Source organism: Pseudopodoces humilis, chromosome 14, assembly GCF_049639895.1.
Source record: "Pseudopodoces humilis isolate 2021_Gansu_Grassland_sample_001 chromosome 14, ASM4963989v1, whole genome shotgun sequence".
In the NCBI taxonomy this organism is placed as follows: Eukaryota; Metazoa; Chordata; class Aves; order Passeriformes; family Paridae; genus Pseudopodoces; species Pseudopodoces humilis.
This window is the reverse complement of record NC_142213.1, coordinates 1585339-1603670: the sequence shown is the minus strand read 5'-3', so window position 1 is coordinate 1603670 and position 18332 is coordinate 1585339. Positions and strand designations below refer to the sequence as shown.

Sequence of the window (18332 nt, the reverse complement as noted above, 5' to 3'; positions counted from 1 at the left end):
TGGTGGGGAGTGGGGTGCTGCAGTGGGGTTGGGATGCATCCAAGGACACGATTTTGGGATGGTCCCCGTGGGCACTGGGTGACACCATGGTCCCCAAAGCCCTGGTTTGACATGGTTGGATTTATCTGGAGCATCCCCATCTCCCTTGTGCTTGGAGGTGTTGTGGGATGGGGTGTGGGATGCATCCAGGGACTGTGGGAGATGATTCCAGGATGCTGTTGGCCACCGATCATCCCCATTCCAGGTTGGATTTGCGTGGAGCATCCTCATCTTCCTCATGGCTGGGCCTCGGTGTTTTGGGCTGGGACGTGGGTGGGATCGCAGTGACGGGATTCTGGGATTGCTGATTCCCCATCATCCCTGTGGGTACCCAAACCCCAGCTGGATTTACGTGGAGCATCCCCATCTCCTTCCTGATGGGGATGGATGTTTCAGGGTGGGATGTGGCCACCCCCGGATGCATCCAGGGACCCCAGGGATGTGGCATTGGGATGCTGTTGGCCACCCATCGTCCCTATAGGAATTTGGTGACACCACAGGACTCAAACCCCAGCTGGGATTTATGTGGGGCATCCAGTTGGATTTATATGGGATATCCAGTTGGATTTATGTGGGATATCCAGTTGGATTGATATGGGATATCCGGTTGGATTGATATGGGATATCCGGTTGGATTGATATGGGATATCCAGTTGGATTGATATGGGATATCCAGTTGGGTTGATATGGGATATCCAGTTGGATTGATATGGGATATCCAGTTGGATTGATATGGGATATCCAGTTGGATTTATGTGGGATATCCAGTTGGATTGATATGGGATATCCAGTTGGATCTATGTGGGATATCCAGTTGGATTTATGTGGGGCATCCCCATTTCCCTCGTGGCTGGGGATGGGTATTTTGGGGTGGGCTATGGGATGCACCCAGGGCCCATGGATGGTTGGCTGCCACCATCCCTGTAGGCCACAGTGCTGTGGTACCCAAAGCCATCCCCATCCTCCTCCTGCTTCCCGCTGTTCCCTGGGTGGTCTCGGCACCCTTGGGTGGGTGCCAGGTGCCCTCCTGGTCCCACCCATCCCTTCCCAGCCCCATCCACCCCTCCCTGGGCAGGCTGGAGGTGCCAAACCCCGGCGCAGGCGAGCGTCGGGTTAACTTTATCAGAAGCCCGAGAGCCGTGAAGGCGTGAAGGAAGAAATTAGCCTAACAATGTTTCATTTACAGCGGGAGAAACGATTTGTTAGCCGGCGATTGTTTCTGAATATTATCAGAGCCTTTTTAATTGTGCTGGAACTGAAATTAGCAGAATTAGAATAAATTGCCTTCCCTTCTCCGGCAGCCTCTTTATTCACGCTCATTGTTGTGTGCTTTGTATAGATTATGGGCTCTTTGTTCTGCTGCTGTAAATATACATGCCTGGAGTCACGGCGAGCAGCTGAGGTCTGCAGACGGGCTGGCCCCGCTCTGATCCCCCCCGTGATGCCCCGATCCCAGTCCCGGTAGCCCCCGGTAGCCCCCGGTAGCCCCCGGTAGCCCCCGGCCTCGCGGCGTCGTGCGGCGCCAGCCACATGTGCCACCGCTGTCAGGCCTCGCTGGGGCCGCTGCGTTGTCATGGCAACGGCCAAAAGAGCTGGCAGGCCTGAGGGGTGTCCCCCGTGTCCCCCCTGTGCAGTGTCACCCCCGTGGGGCTGTGTGCTCTGTCAGAGAAGGGACGGTGGGGACCATTTCTGGGGTCCCTTTTGGGGTCACATCTGTGCGCACAGGACCCCCCTTGCTGCCACTGAATGCCCACGGTGCCTCGGGGAGGGGACACCGCAGCCAGACGCGGCCACCTTGGCAAGGGGACCCTGTGCCCCAGGGACACTGCACCACAGGGGGCGGCTGGGCTCTCCCTTCCTTCCCTGGGGAGCATTTCCTCCCAGCACCCTGATTTCCCAACTGGGAAAACGCCACCCCCCCGGCATCTTTTCGCTGTGGTTGTCCCCTCCTAACCTCCTGTCCGTGATCCCACAGGTTCCCTGGCAGCGATGGAGGAAGGCGAGGATGCCCCGGTGGGGGACAGGAGCCCCTCGGAGAGGGACGGGGCCACCTCGGACTGCGAGGGCTCCGCCGAGCGCGACACCTCCAGCCCCCCCGGCAGTGAAGGTGAGCCCTGGGGCTGTCCCCGCTGTCCCCTCCCCACCAGAGCAGCCTGCAGGGCGGTGTCTCTGCTCGAGGGGCAGGGTGTTCATTAGCTAAGGAAGCAGCCTGGCCACCCCTCAGTGGGTCAGTGACACCCCCGTGTCCCTGGGGGGTTCCATCCCTCTGTCTGGTGGCAGGACACCCTGGGGACAGCCCAGATTGCAGAGTCGTGTCCCTTGGGGTATGGAGTGACCCCCTTGGGGTGTAGAGTCACATAGGTGGGGGTTAAAGTGACCCCTCACAGGGATGCAAAGTGACCCTTTGGGATATAAAGTGACCCTTTAGGTGCTAAATGACCCTTCCTCCTACCTTAGGGTGCAAAGTGTCCCATCCCAGGGATGCCGAGTGACCTCTTGGGGTACAAGGTCACATCCTTCAGAATACAAAGTTCCCCTCCCCACCCAAAATCAATGTCACCTCCCTTGGGGTGCAAAGTTCCCCTGCTCAGGGGGACCAAGTCACATCCCTTGGTGTACCAAGTGACTCTCCCAGGGTGCCAAACAGCCCCAGAGGCCACAGGAGGTGGCCCTGGCCGTGCCACGGCTGGGCTGGGGGCACAGGGCTGTTGGTGCCACCGTGCCACCCACGCAGCCGCCGTGCCGAGCCGCGCCGCGCCCCAAAGGTGGCTGCAACTCAGGGCCGGGCTGAAAGAGTCCCAGATATCCTTTAAGTTCCTTCCTGTGGAGGTGGGGGCAAATCCCAATCAGTTAATGTTTGCAGTGCCCTTTGAGATAACGGCGCCGGGGCAAGGCTGCGCCGGCTCACCGGCTCCCGGCAAACCCCGCTGCCTCCAGCTGCCAGACCTGGGGGAAAAGTGTCCCCAAAACCAGGGCAGCCAGGCCACCATGCACCAGCTGGGGCAGGGAAGGGATCCTGATAGTGGGGATAGGGAAGGGACCCCAGGATTTGGGGCAGGGAACAGACCCTGATAGCCCCAAGAGACGAGGCAGGGAAGGGACCCTGATAATGAAGGCAAGGAAGGGACCTCACTAGCTGGAGCAGGGACGGGACCCCAATAGCCAGGACAGGGAATGGACCCTGATAGCTGGAGCAAGGAGAGACCCCGATTTCAGGGAAAGGACCCCAACAGCCAGAGCAGGGAAGGAATCCTACAGCAAAGCAGGGAAGGGAGCCTGATAATTGGAACAGGGAGGGGACCTGATAACCAGAGCAGGGAAGGGACCCCGGTGTCTGAGTCAGGGAGGTCTCCCAGGCAAACTTTGCTCGGTGGTGGAGGGAAGAGAGGGCTCTTATCTGATGGGGGAGCCGGGCTGGGGGCGAGGAGCCGGAGCCGGGGCGCGGAGCTGCACCTGGCACTGGCCTGCCTCGATAAAGAGGTGATAGCAGAGATAAGGCCGAGCAGCAATAACGGCCACTAAAGCTTTCAGCGCGATGGATAAAAATCGATATGCCAGGCACTTTGATTTATAGCCAAAAATAATAGGACTTTTATACCCGGTGATTGATTTATTTGATGTTAATCATTGCGCTTATCACCTGTATTAATAATCTCCAATGGCAGTGACGTCACCCCTGGGCGGCCGCGGTGGCGCCGATCGATTGGGCTCCGCGCTGCTCGATCCGCCCGGGACGCCAAGGCAAACATGTACTTTGGGCACTAATCTGCCACACTGTCATATGCAGATTGGCTTTATCAGCCCATCTCCAGCAGCAGTTAATGGAGAAAATAATTGTTATCAAGTTGCTATGAATACGCCACAAATAGAGCCGTGAGGGGAGCGGGGCTCGGCGCGCCGACGTGGGATGGCACGGGTGTGCCGGGGGTTTGGGGTGGCTTGGGAGGTCTGTGGGGTGGAGGGGCTTGGCTGGACTGATGGGGCGTTCTCATGGGGGCTTTGGGCACAGGGATGTGAATCCCCTCCCTGTGCCCGGCCCCCGTGGAATGCTGCCTCTGGAATTCCCTGCTCGTGACCTGCTGCCTTCCCCCTCCTGCTGCAGAGTCCAGAGATGCTCTGGAGAGCCCAAAGGAGCTGGAGAAGCCTGATCCTGGAGAAAACCCCCAGGAACCAGAGATCTGGAATGGGCCAGGTGAGTCTCTGGTGTGGGGCCGGTCATCCCGCTCCATCCCAGTGTCCTGACTGCATCTGCTGGAGCAGCTCTCAAGCACTCGCCTCCTCTTGGCAGCACCAGTATGAGGAGGACTGGTAGCACTGGGAGCTGGGCAGGCTGCAAACCCCAGAACTCCTGCTGGAGGGGAGGTGTGAGGTGATGGTTGTCAGCCCCGACGTCTCCGGGGTGCTGTTGGGATGATAAAACCTTGGATTTAGGAGCAGCAGGGATGCCATCCCCACAGCTGGCACCACACCCCCTGGCACTGGCAGGGTTTGGGCCCGTCCTGCGTCGCACCAGGGCACTTCAGCAACATCCTGGCAACCACAAGAGCGACGCTGGGGTGGTTTGGTGATGGTTATCAAAACCCCAAGGAGCGAATTCAGCCTCTATCTCCCCCTGGTATCTCCACACCGGGGCCGCAGGCACCGGGGCACCGGCAGGGCCAGGCTGGCCCTGTGGGCACCCCCAGCCCTATCACCCACTATCTCCAAAGCCATGGGGTTACAGACGTGTGCCACACGGATTCACAGCATGTCTGAGCTTGGAAGGGAGCTCTGGAGATCATCCAGCCCAAGGCAGGGGCACCTGGAGCAGGTGACACAGGAACACGTTCAGGTGGGTTTGGAATGGCTCCAGAGACCCCAGACCCTCCCTGGGCAGCTGTGCCAGGGCTCTGCCACCCTCCATGGGAAGAAGTTCTTCCTCGTGTTGAGGTGAAACTTCCCATGGTTTGGTTCGTGGCCATCGCTCCTTGGCTGGGGTTGTGGACTGTTCCACTGGGAACAGCTCCTGGCAGGTGGATGGGGATGGGACCAGGGCCACCCGAGACCCCCAGTGTGCCACATTTCGGGTCCTGTCGGTGCTGCCCACACCCTGCTCCTGCCAGGGGAGCTCCCAGAGTGTGGGGCAGTGGTGGCCCCGCTGGAGGACAGCCATCAATCACCCTTTGGGGATGGATGCACCGGGCAGGTCCCGCTGCGTCCCCAAGGCCGCGGGGCTGCGGGAGCCCTGGGAAGCGGCGGCTGCCAGCACACGTGCTCCTGCAGCTGCCCAAATCCCCACGGCCCCGCGGGAACCCCGCTCCCCCTCCCGCCCCGGCCGAGGGGAAGCTCCCGCCGACCCCGCTGATATCCCGGCCCTTCCTGCGTGCCGGGCAGGAAGAGCTGCGAGGCCACCCCCGGCTCCTCCTTATCTGCTCCCAGCCCTTTGCCCCCGGTGCTCCCGGGATGCCGGGGCAGGGCGGGATGGGACCGCAGCTCCAACCCCACAGATCCCCCCATTCCCTCTGGGGTCACCCCACGCCGCATCCCCTCATCCTCCCGAACCGGCTGAGGCCGTGCCTCCCCTTCCCCCTCCCCTCTCTCAGCGGGTTATTTGCATTCTTTATGTAAAAGAGATTTTATTATCGGCCCCTGGCAGCCCATCTCTATTCTGGTAATTGGAGTGGTATTAATTTCGGTGTGGCTGGGAGTTGCTGGCGGTCCGGCGATGCCGCGCCGATAGGGTGTTCCTCTCGCACCAACCGCCGCGATACCCCGGCTATCAGGAGCTCTGCAGGCTCGGCACTTATCAGGGATGGAGCTGGCGAAAAGGGAAGCTCGGAGCAGCCTGAATTTTCTGCTTTATCTGGCAGGATCCGCCGGGTGTCAGCGATGGCGGCCGCGAGGATGCGCCGCGCCGGGGGGGGCCTTTGTTCGCGCCCCGCGGTGCCTCCCCGTCCCCCAGGGAGGTTTGGGGGGTCACTGGGTCACCCCCGCTGTGGGTTGGTGTTCCCAAAGGTCATCCCGCTGTTCCAGAGGGGATGTGGCCTGCCAGGACCTCACCCTGGGGCTCCCTGACCCCACGTGGCAGGAGGGAGAAGGAGGATTTGGGTTTGTCTTGTTCCCTGGAGGGGGCTGCAGCTCGTCCAGCTGCTGGGCAAGTTCCCAGGAGCTGGAGGCTGAAATCCTGAAGTTGGGAGCCTTTATGGATGTGCCACCCCTTCATCCAGGGTGCTGAGACACCCTGGCTCCGGTATGCTTCCCAGTGGGATCACGGGATGGAGCACGGCCATGCTTTGTGCTCACTCCATCCTCTGGTGGGGCTGCAGACAGGATGTCCATCCCAAATTCCCCCCAACCCTTCCATCCATGCCTCAGCTTTCCATCTTTCCCACTCATTTCTGGAGAAGGGTGGGTAGCAGTGAATTTTGGGAGCACCCACAGCCTCCAACTCCCATCCCAGAGCTGTCCCATCCCTGCCTGGCCAACCTCAGCAATCCCAGCCGGTTTTCCAAGAGGATAAAATGAAAAACTCTGGCAAAAGTCACAAGGAGCTGGGGCAGGAATTCAGCAGAGGAGAGCCCTGCTGAGGGACAGGCTGCCCAACCTGGTGATGAGCCACCAGAGAATTCCCAGTGGGAGCTGCTGGGAGGCTGCAGCCCCTGGGAATCCTGGATTCTCGCCTTTCCACCAGGGGATGAAGCTGTTTGCTTTTGTCCTTGTGGGAGCACCGCAGGCAGGGACAGGATTGGAGGAGCTGTGACCAAACCCAGGGTGGCTTTTGCGTTATCCCAGCCAGTTGTGTCCCGCTTGGGAATTCCCAGGGAATTCTTCATCCCCTTCCCTACATCAGCACCACTGTTTGCAGCTCCACCTTGCAAGCCCTGCTGCTGTTTTGCCTGTTTGGGCTTTATTTAATAATTAATTACTAACTATTCAATATGAATTTAATGTTTCCTCTGTGGTGGTAATGATGGCTCTGGGTTGATGACAGAGCTCAGGCTCCTCTCCCAGTCCCCCAAACCCATCCTCACCCCCCATCCTCCATATCAGGATGGCACAGAGCAACTCCCCACATTTTTTTTTGGTGCATCTAATTAAAACTCCCGAGTCTTTTTTTTTTCCCCCCTTTTTTCCTCCCAGCTCCCCCTTCCCTCGTGCTCCCTCTCCCCTTCAGTTGTGTTTATCTCCCGCCTCAATAATCTCCGGCTGCCCAGAGTTTGTCTGGAAACCTCAGGGTTTATTATCGGGGAGAGCAGGGCACAATGGGGGGGACAGCTGGTCCGGGGGGGCACACACGGCCCCCGCCACATCTGCCCCATCCCTCCCCCTCTGCCCTGGTATGTGTGGGTGGGAAAAATTATTCCAGCTATTCCATTTTATCGCTGGGAGCGGAGCAGCAGAGAGTTGTGTCTGTGGGAGATCGCTGGGGGATGGGGGAGTTGGGATTCAGGGAATTGGCATCCCCATCATCCCAAATCAGGGGGTGCCCAGCACCCTGGAATCACCCCCCTGGCTGGTCTGTGTCCAAAGGCAGCGGGGTGGAGGTGTTTGGGAACAGGGACAGTGTGGAGGGATGCTCAGGGATTTTTGGCACAGGGACAGTGTGGAGGGATGCTCAGGGATTTTGGGGACAGGGACAGTGTGGAGGGATGCTCAGGGATTTTGGGGACAGGGACAGTGTGGAGGGATGCTCAGGGATTTTGGGAACAGGGACAGTGTGGAGGGATGCTCAGAGATTTTGGGAACAGGGACAGTGTGGAGGGATGCTCAGGGATTTTGGGAACAGGGACAGTGTGGAGGGATGCTCAGGGATTTTGGGAACAGGGACAGTGTGGAGGGATGCTCAGAGATTTTGGGAACAGGGACAGTGTGGAGGGATGCTCAGGGATTTTGGGAACAGGGACAGTGTGGAGGGATGCTCAGGGATTTTGGGAACAGGGACAGTGTGGAGGGATGCTCAGGGATTTTGGGGAACAGGGACAGTGTGGAGGGATGCTCAGGGATTTTTGGCACAGGGACAGTGTGGAGGGATGCTCAGGGATTCTGGGAACAGGGACAGTGTGGAGGGATGCTCAGGGATTTTGGGGAACAGGGACAGTGTGGAGGGATGCTCAGGGATTCTGGGAACAGGGACAGTGTGGAGGGATGCTCAGGGATTTTGGGAACAGGGACAGTGTGGAGGGATGCTCAGGGATTTTGGGAACAGGGACAGTGTGGAGGGATGCTCAGGGATTTTGGGGAACAGGGACAGTGTGGAGGGATGCTCAGGGATTTTGGGGAACAGGGACAGTGTGGAGGGATGCTCAGGGATTTTGGGAACAGGGACAGTGTGGAGGGATGCTCAGGGATTTTGGGGAACAGGGACAGTGTGGAGGGATGCTCAGGGATTTTGGGGAACAGGGACAGTGTGGAGGGATGCTCAGGCATCTGTTCCCATTTTCCCTTGGGAAGGAGAGCAATGGTCCTCTTGTGGTGAGAGCCCTGAGGGCAATGCTGCCAGGCCAGTGCTGATTGACAGCTGTCGATCACTCACCTTGCTGCCCTGCCCTGGCTGGATCAGAGGACTGGTGGGGATTTGGGGCTTGGACCTCTGGGTACCCCCTCCCGGGGGTTCTCCCACAGACCCCCCTGCAGTCCCCTCCCTTTCCGGACGGGATATCTTCCCTCTGCATCGGCTCCGGGGCCCCTGCATTCCCCTTCCTCCCCCTCTCCGGCTTCCTGCCCCCCTCGGGCACAGCCAGGGGTCCCAGCAACCCCAGGAGAGGGGACAGGGCAGGGACAGGGTGTCCCTGGCACAGGGGTCCTTCCACCGTGGCAGCCCTGGGAAAGCCAGGAAGTTTTCCTCCTTCCCATCCTTCCTGAGTGCTTTCTGGTGTTTTTCCCAGTGTTTATTCCTGTCCCCTGCCCTGTGGTCACAGGTCCCGTGTGTTTCCTGGTTGTCCCTTGTGAGGAGGAGCCCTGGGAACAGGGATGGCAGCACCCCGGGCATGGGAACCCCTTGGGATGGGGTCCATGAGTGGGGACAGGGCAGGGACCAGGGCGCCCCTGGCACAGAGGTCCTGGCAGCCCTAGGGAAGCCAGGAAGTTTTCCTGCTTCCCATCCTCCCTGAGCCTTTTCTGATCTTATTCCCAGTGTTTATACCCACATCCCTGCAGGAACAGGTCCCAGTTACTTCCTGGGGTGGGAACCCCGTGTCATGAGGGATGACACCCCTGGCAATGACAGCACCTCAGGGATGGGAACCCCTTGGGATGGGAACCCTCTGGAGACAGGGCCCCCCTCCCAGCCCCATCCCAGCAAGGCACAGCAACACCCCAAAGGCAAATGTCCCGGGAACGCTTATCAGGCCATCCTGCTGGGGCAGGGCGTCCCAGCTTCCATGGGCCGATCCCGGGGAACGCGCGGCACGGCCGGCGCCTGCCAGCTGTGCCCCACAGCTGGCGAGCAGGGAGCAGGTCCTTTCGGGGTGCAGCCCCTCCTGGGTGCCCAGCCCCCTGTGCAGCCCCCCCGGCTGGTGCCCGCTCCGGGCGTGGGGGAGGGCCCGGCTGCTCCATTATCCAGGGGCAGGGTTCAGCCCGATAAGGAGTCGCTTTTGGACTCGGGCAGCAAACAATCAATAAGTGGCAAGCGATGGGCAGGAGAGATAAAGGCAGAAATCCCCTCTCGGCTCCCGCCCCACCGGGGCGTCCCCAGCGCCCCAAACCGGGGGGCAGAGCCCAGCTCTGCCACAGCCATCCCCTCTCCATCTGCAGAGCAAGCCCAGGCTGAGCCCAAGCAGGCGCAGCCCAGCAAGGCTCGATTTAAACCCTCCTCACTCCTTTGTCATCCCCAAGGCTGCCCTGATTACTCGAGCACCCGGGACGGCAAAGCCAGGATAATCTCCTTAGCCCCTTTGGAGAGATTTCCCTTTGTGAGCGGAGGTGAAGAGTGGAGATGCTGCGTGTTCACAGCTTAAGACTCTTCCCAATCGGCTCCTTCCATCTTATCGGAGCGGTGCCATCACATCATTGCAGTAGTTGAGTTGTCAGGATTTATTCCTTCCGCCGCGCTCTCGCCACTTCTAAAAACAGCAGCTGGGGCTGGGATGGGGCTGCTGGGGGGGAACTGGGGGGAACTGGGGCTTCTCCAGCTCAGATTTTCCTTGGCAGGAGTGGGAGAGCCATGGGAGGTTGGGTACCCATTGATGGATCCATCCATCCATCCATCCATCCATCCATCATCCTCCATCCATCCATCCATCCATCATCCATCCATCATCCTCCATCCATCCATCCATCATCCATCCATCCATCCATCATCCATCCATCCATCATCCATCCATCCATCCATCCATCATCCATCCATCATCCATCCATCCATCATCCATCCATCCATCATCCATCATCCATCCATCATCCATCATCCATCCATCCATCCATCATCCATCCATCCATCATCCATCATCCATCCATCATCCATCCATCATCCTCCATCCATCCATCCATCCATCATCCATCCATCATCCATCCATCCATCCATCCATCCCACTGCCAGGCCAGCTCCTGCCACCACCCACGTTTGCTCCTGGATGTTCCAGAGGTGCAGCCACATCCAGGCACCCACATTTGCTTTCCTTGCAGGAGGGAAGGGCAGAGGGGCCCCAGACAAACCCATCCCACCCCATCCCATTCCAAGCTGCTCCTGCATCCCTTTGCCTCAACTACATCCACAGGACTCAAATCACATCCAAACTGTTTGGCCACTTGGCAGGGGTCTGGGCTCAGAGATCCATCCATCCATCCATCCATCAATCATCCATCCATCATCCATCCATCATCCATCCATCCATCCATCATCCATCCATCCATCCATCATCCATCCATCCATCATCCATCCATCCATCCATCCATCATCCATCCATCCATCCATCATCCATCCATCATCCATCCATCCATCCATCCATCCATCATCCATCCATCATCCATCCATCCATCCATCCATCCATCCATCCATCCATCCATCCATCATCCATCCATCCATCCATCCATCCATCATCCATCCATCCATCCATCCATCCATCATCCATCCATCCATCCATCATCCATCCATCATCCATCATCCATCCATCCATCCATCCATCATCCATCCATCATCCATCCATCATCCATCATCCATCCATCCATCCATCCATCCATCCATCCATCCCCATTTCCCAGTCTCCCCATCAGCAGGGCTGGTGCTGGGGCCGGATCTGGCCCGTGGCCCCCCAGGCTGGCACAGGGAGCTGAATTTAATTGGAGCAGGGCGGCTGATCCTGGGATGTGATCCCATGACACGCCGATAGCAGTATTTATCCTGATAGTATCCAGGCAGCTGCAAACACTGCGGGGACCTCCGGGCCCGGGTGCCCACTGAGGGGCAGAGCGCTTGGCTTGGAGGTGGTTCAAGTCCTCTGGATGCAGCTGAGGCAAAGGGATGCGGGATCAGCTTGGAATGGGATGGGGTGGGATGAGTGGATTGTCATCCCTCTGCCTTCGCCCCTGCTCGCTCCCACAAGGAAAGCAAATGGCACTGCCTGGATGTGGTGGCATCTCCAGAGCTTCCAGGAGGAGCTGGCCCAGCTCCAGGCTGCTCCCGGCGGTGCTGTTCCTTTCCCTGGCCATGGGAATGCTGTGGTCACCCGTGGGCTCTGGCTGTTCATCTCCGTCACACCCCTTGCTGGAGGAAGGCTCAATGATGCCCCCCTGGAACTGTGCATCCCCTCTGGCTTCCTCCCTCCCCTGTGCCCACCTGGATTCTCGGGATGGGCGGGAATGCGGGTGCCTGCCGTGCCTGCTCGCCCGTGGGGTGGTGACAGGATTAATCTTTGCTCTGGGCACAGCTCAGCCGATTCCTTTGGAATCTCTCGATGGGAAGATAAGCCGGGAGCAGCCCTGTGTTCCCGGGGTCCGTGTCACACCAGGCAGGTGCACCTGGCTCTTCAGGGGCTTTTCCCTTCTTCCTTTTTCCCTCCCTTCCTCCCTCCCTTCCTTCCTGCTGCTTTTCTCTGCGCCCAGAGCAAACAGGCCGGTCCCTGCCCAATTTGGTTAATGAGCTGGCAGATAAGCCCTGCTCCGTGATAACGAGGGACCCGATGGCCAGGTGAGATACCCGGGGGGTGTTCACCTGCCAGGGGATCCCTGCAGCTCCCGGACTTTGCTCCAGGACACCCCGGGGGCTAGCAGCAGCTCTGCCCAGCCTCGGGCAGTGGGATGTGGCTGGATCGCTCCCTGCAGCCCGGTGGTCTCCACGTGCTGGCTTAGAGCTTTGTTCCCAACACGCAGCATCTCCCAGCTCTCCCCATCGTTTTCCCTGTTCCTACTCAGCAGTGCTGCCTGTTTAGCTGGGAAAAATCATCTTTTCCCTCCTTTTTTCCCTCGCTGTGTCGAGGTGGGTGCGGCGCAGGGGCTCTGGCAGCATCCCCGGCTGGCACAGGGATGCTCATCCCGCTGGAGGAGCTCTCAGCACCACCGAGCAGGGGTTCAGCACCGTCGGTGGGGTTCCAGCACCCCATTTTCGGGTGGGTGGAGGCCGCGGGGCGCTGGCGGGAGCGGGGCCGGCTCCAGCAGCACTATTTTTGTCCCCCTGTCTGGAACGGTTTTCTCTTTATCAGCGCCTGCGTGTTTTCTCTGCTGGGGATTGATACACACAAGATGAAGTGCTCTGACATGGGAAGTGTCAGGCGAATGCTCTTATCTCGGAGACATGGTCTCCTGACCCAAACGCCGCTGATTACCAGTGAGACGGGGAAGGGGGGGCACCGAGGGGGGGCACCCACAGCGGGACGTGGCCGTTGGGCTCCGGTCCCCAAAAGCAGCCGGGATATTCTGGGTGCCAGAGCCAGAGGGGAGCCAGCACTGCTGGGGCTCTCCTGGGGGCTCAGGGGTGGAAGGGAGGGGGCACAGCTCAGGGATGCTGAGGCTGGAGGGAGTCCAGCAGCCCGGCAGCACTTTGGGAATCAGCTGGGAGGTGCTGGAAGTGTGGAACGGTGTGAGGGTCCGAGTGCCCCGCTCAGCCCCGAGGCCACTCTGGTGGTCGCTCTGCTCCCTGCCTGCCCCCGGTCCTGCCGCTGCCCTTCCTCAGGCTCAGTTTGTGCCAGGGAATGAATCCCAACAGCTCCTCAAAGGCCCCATCCCTCCTCCTCCCTGTGCTGAGGTGGAGCTGCTGAGGACACGGGCAGGGGGCTGCAGGGCAGGAGGATGGCAGGAATGTGAGGGATGCAGGGTGGGAGGATGCCAGGGATGCAGGGCAGGCACAGCCCGTGCCATGCTCACTCCCAAAACCCCTTTGAAGGGATGAAATCCCAGCTAGAAACAGCGCCGGGGTCTCCATGGCCGGGGTGGCTTTGGGAGCGCTCCAAGGGCCGTGGGAATGGGGAGGCAGGACAAGGGCAGCTGAGGCAGAGCCCAGAGCACTGCTGGGGCTGTGGCACAGGGATGGAGAGGGGCAGGGACCAGCCTGGTGACCCCAAACACCTCAGGGAGCCTGGACACCCCAGTGGGCAGCGGGTTTTGCCGGGTGCTCCCCGGGATGTGCTCCAAGCAGTCCCAGGTGGCCCGGGCTGGACAGAGGGGACCCGTGGGTGGCAGTGGCACCTGGGCCGCGGCAGGTGACACCACCCAGCGCTCCCAGTCGCTCACCTCAGCTCACCCCAGCGCCGGGAGGATCCAGATGTCAGCCCTGCTAATAAACACATCAGATTTCAATCTCCGCAGCCATGGGATCGCTTTATCCTCCCCGCGCTCCCGGCTCCAAAGGCAATTTTGCCTTCAGCCAGCTCAGCCTCCTCCCTGCCCAGGGCACCCGGGACCGGCCGCATCCCCTCGGGGCTTTCGGGGGCTCCTTGTGCTGCAGTGCCGGGGTGGGGGATGCTCCCGCGGTGCTCGGGCTCCGCGCACGGGCTGGCTTTGGCTCGCTGTCCCCCCGGAGCAGCTCGGTTTTGGGGGGCAGCAGCCGGCGAGGGGCAGGCAGCACATCCATCTGGGTATTGGTTACCTGCCATCTTATCTGCGCTCCCAAAGACAAAGGCACAGTTAAAACATTTTCGAGCAGCCTTCATAGCGTATTCACATGTTATCTAACCCATTAAACCGGAGCCTTATCAGATAATCAAAGCCATTAAGCCCTGAAGCTGCTGCGACTTTGGGTTCGGGGATGGGAAACGCTCCTTCCTCTCCGCCGTGCCGGGACCCCCGGGAAGGGGAGGGATCCCCCCTCGGGACAGCCAGGAGCAGCCCCCGGCCCCAGCCGGGTGCTCACATCCCCCAGGATTTGGGGTGCTGCAGGCCAGGGGGGTTTAGGGGCGCATCCCGCTGATGCTGTGCGTGTCCCCCCGCAGATGAGCTGGATCTGGAGGTGCGGGACGGGCAGAGACGGGTGCGGACCCGCAGGAGCCTCCCCGAGGGCTTCTCCTGGGGCCCCTTCCAGGGCAGCATCCACAGCGAGCCGGCATCGCCGGGGCACGGCGACACGGTAAGGAGCACCCCGAGGGGATGGTGGAGGGGCAAGTCCTGAGGAAACAAATTCTTTTAAGTCCCTGCTTGATCTCCTCAGCCCCGGGAATCTCCCGGTTTGAGCGGCCGGGAGGTTTCCCTGCCAGCCCAGAGCATTCCCACAAGCCGGGGACGGGATGTTGCCATCCCTGTGCACGGGCAGAGGTGGCACCTGTCTCCTCACACGGGAGATGGGCTCTGGCTTCCCCAGCCCGGGGCTGCTCCCTGGGGACTCTGGATGTGCCTGGAAAGCACCAGCAGCGTGGCAAGGGGCAGGAGGGGAGCGCCGAGGGGACACCGGGGGGCTGCTGGTGGCCGTGGGTGCCATCACCAGGGGGAGCAGCAGAGGAGGGAGGTGTCCATGAGTGTCCATGAGTGTCACTTTGGGGGCTTTTAGGCTCTGCATCCTTCATTCCAGCCACATCCTTCCCCCCACATCCCCCCCGCAGCCGCACACAGACAGCTCCAGCCCAGGATCCTCAAGCCCTGGCTCCATCCCCACCTCTTCCTCCTCCTCCTCCTCTCTCCTTTGCTCTCTTTTTTTTCTTTTCTTTTTTTTTTTTTTTTTAAGCTCAGGCCCGTTTATCTTTGCTGAATTAAATCCTTGATTAACCCTTATCTGCCCAGTTTGGCTCCCTATCTCCCGGTTGGCGCCGTGTGTCCAGACACCCGGTACAGGATGATTGATTTCCCGAAGATATGCGCAGCTTTTTTCTGATACTTCATTTATTGTCTAAATATTTTTGCTCCCATTTCAGCAGCTCCCTTATCGAGCCCGGCTGATGATTCCCAGCCCTGCTCTCCTCTGCCACTCTCCTCCTTCCCTATCTCTGCTCAGGGAAGGGAGGAAGGAATTGCAGCCCCATCCCTGATAGGGGCTGTCACCCTCAGGTCCCTTCCTCTTTGTTGCTGGCGGCGGTGGGGGGGGTGTGCAGGGGGTCTCCCCCAAATCCTGCCCGGCTCTGCTCTTCATCTCCACGTGGGAGATGATCCCAGCCTGGCCTTTTAGTGGGAGCTGGGAGCACTGGGTGGCTTTAATATTCCGTGGTGTGGAGCACCGCGTGTCCCCATCGCCTGCTGGTGGAGAAGGAGAAAGGAGGGAAACGAGGAGGAGGAGAAAAGGGAGGAGGAAGATTCCTACCCGCCCCTACCTGATCCTACAAGGTTCTCCCAAAAGATCCTCGCTCGGGAAGGTGTGGAAACCCTCTGGCAGACAGCCCAGGGGTGCCTAGGGATGGTGAAGCCCCTGTGGGACTGCACCCCCCGTGTCCCCCCGTGCCCGGCTGCCCGCGGGCAGGGCCGTGCGGATGCGGATGCAGAGCAGATAGGGTTTCCGATGGTTATCGGCTGCCGTGCAGCCCAGACAGCGACCTCTTTGTTCAGGGAGAACAAGGAAGGGCTTCACGCCGGGCTGGGGCCGCCCTGGGGAGCGGGATGCGCGCCCCGGGGTGCTGGGAGCACCTTGGGGTGCTGCGGGGTCCTGCAGGGCAGGCGGCTCCTCCGGCGGGGGGAACCCGCAGCCAAATTCCGAAGGGATCCTCCTCTCCCAGGGGTGCTCTGCCCGTGTGGCAGCAGCAGTGCCCATCCCTGTGTCCTGTGTGAGGGTCCCAAAAGGGTCCCAAAGCCCCCAGCCCCATTTCCCGTGGCCATAGGGGCACCACTGAGAGGTGCACATGCATGTACCAGTGTCACACACCCCCCCTGTACCAGTGTCACCCCTGTGCCAGTGTCACACACCCCTGTGCCAGTGTCACACACCCCTCTGTGCCAGTGTCACCCCTGTACCAGTGTCACCCCTGTGCCAGTGTCACACACCCCTCTGTGCCAGTGTCACCCCTGTGCCAGTGTCACACACCCCTCTGTGCCAGTGTCACACACCCCTCTGTGCCAGTGTCACCCCTGTGCCAGTGTCACACACCCCTGTGCCAGTGTCACACACCCCCCTGTGCCAGTGTCACACACGTGTTGGGGACTTTATCACGCTGCCAGCACTCGGCTCCTGGCAGTGATAAGGCCCCAACTGGCTGCGACTGTCAGGCTGACTTGGAGGGGTTGGAAATATTGGGATGGATAATTAGATTTCATATCGTTACTGCAGCAGCCATCGGAGGATCAGGGAGATTAATTTCCCCCCCCTTGTGCTCATTAATATTCATTAGAATGCAGGGAGGCTGAGCTGGGCATGGGCTGAGCAGGGAGCCCCTCAGCAGCCCCTCAGTGACCCCAGCCCGTTTTGGGGAGCGCTGTGACCCCCCTGGCAGCCCCTCAGTGTGACCCCCATGCTGACCCCCTGTCCCTGCCCCACAGAGCCCCCCCGTGACGCTGGTGCTGGGGGACGAGAGCTGCTGGCTGTCCCGCCTGCCCCTCGTGCCCGGAGAGCCCGATGCCAACGCCGTCATCTACAGGAAGGGTTGGTACCGGGGGGAGTGGGAGTGGAGGGGTCCCCAGCAGTGTCCCCTGTCCCACTGCTGGCTGTCCCTGGGCTTGTCCCTGTCCCTGCTTCCCTGGCTGCTGCCAACAGAGATGGGCACAGGGATGGGAGCAAGGATGGACACAGGGATGGACACAGGGATGGACACAGGGATGGACACAGGGATGGACACAGGGATGGTAAAGATGAGCACAAAGGCTCAGGGATGAGTGCAGAGATGGATGTAAGGATGGATGGAGGCAGGGATGGACACGAGGATGGGTGCAGAGATAGGTACAGGGATGGATGCAGAGGTGGGCACAGGGATGGATGCAGGGATGGGCACAGGGATGGATGCAGGGATGGGCACAGGGATGTCGCAGGGATGGGGCACAGGGATGGATACAGGGATGGGCACAGGGATGGATGCAGGGATGGGCACAGGGATGGATGCAGGGATGGGCACAGGGATGGATGCAGGGATGGATACAGGGATGGGCACAGGGATGGATGCAGAGGTGGGCACAGGGATGGGCACAGGGATGGGCACAGGGATGGATGCAGGGATGGGCACAGGGATGGATGCAGGGATGGGCACAGGGATGGATGCAGGGATGGGCACAGCGATGTCGCAGGGATGAGCACTGGGATAAGTGCAGGGATGGGCACAAGCCAGAGCGGCGGCTCCGGGCGGGCTCCGCGGGGCTCAGCACGGGCAGACACCGCCATCTCCAGGCCGTGGCCGGGAGGAAGCAGCGGCCGCTGCCGGGACGGCGGGGACAAGGCGGGACAGGGGACGGGCCAGGCCGGCGGCAGGGCGGGATCCAGCGATCCCCGCTCACCGCTGTCCCCCTTTCCAGACGAAGCCCTGTGGTGCCGCACGACGCGCCCGCTGCGGGAGGACGAGCCCCTGAGCGCCTTCGTGGTGGCAGAGCCACCAGCCGTCCCCAACCACGGGGTGAAAGCGGAGCCCGGCGAGTCCCCGTACCCGGCGGCGCTGCACTCGGACATCCAGCTGCTGCCGCAGCAGGCTGGCATGGCCGCCATCCTGGCCACGGCCGTGGTCAACAGTGAGTCCAGGGACACGCGGGGAGGGCGGCCCTGCCGGGGCTCCCCAGCCCGTCACACAAGCCACGTCCCTGTCCCTCGCTCTCCACAGAGGACGTGTTCCCCTGCAAGGACTGCGGGATCTGGTACCGGAGCGAGCGCAACCTCCAGGCCCACCTGATGTACTACTGTGCCAGCCGGCAGAGCGCCGGCGCCGGCTCCCCGGCCCTGGACGAGAAGCCCAAGGAGACGTATCCCAACGAGAGGGTCTGCCCCTTCCCACAGTGCAAGAAGAGCTGTCCCAGTGCCAGCTCCCTGGAGATCCACATGCGGAGCCATAGCGGTA

General features: G+C 60.6%; 1 protein-coding gene across 1 annotated transcript in view; it reads left to right on the top strand.

Annotated features, from left to right (window-relative positions):
• The window catches only part of ZFPM1 (zinc finger protein, FOG family member 1), a 35093-nt gene that overhangs the window by 13107 nt on the left and 3654 nt on the right, over nt 1-18332 (top strand). The window contains exons 2-7 of the mRNA XM_005528218.3: nt 2015-2146; nt 4142-4231; nt 14376-14509; nt 16837-16939; nt 17800-18009; nt 18099-18329. Of these exons, the coding sequence (XP_005528275.2) occupies nt 2015-2146; nt 4142-4231; nt 14376-14509; nt 16837-16939; nt 17800-18009; nt 18099-18329 (900 nt within the window). The remainder of the gene's footprint in view (nt 1-2014; nt 2147-4141; nt 4232-14375; nt 14510-16836; nt 16940-17799; nt 18010-18098; nt 18330-18332) is intronic.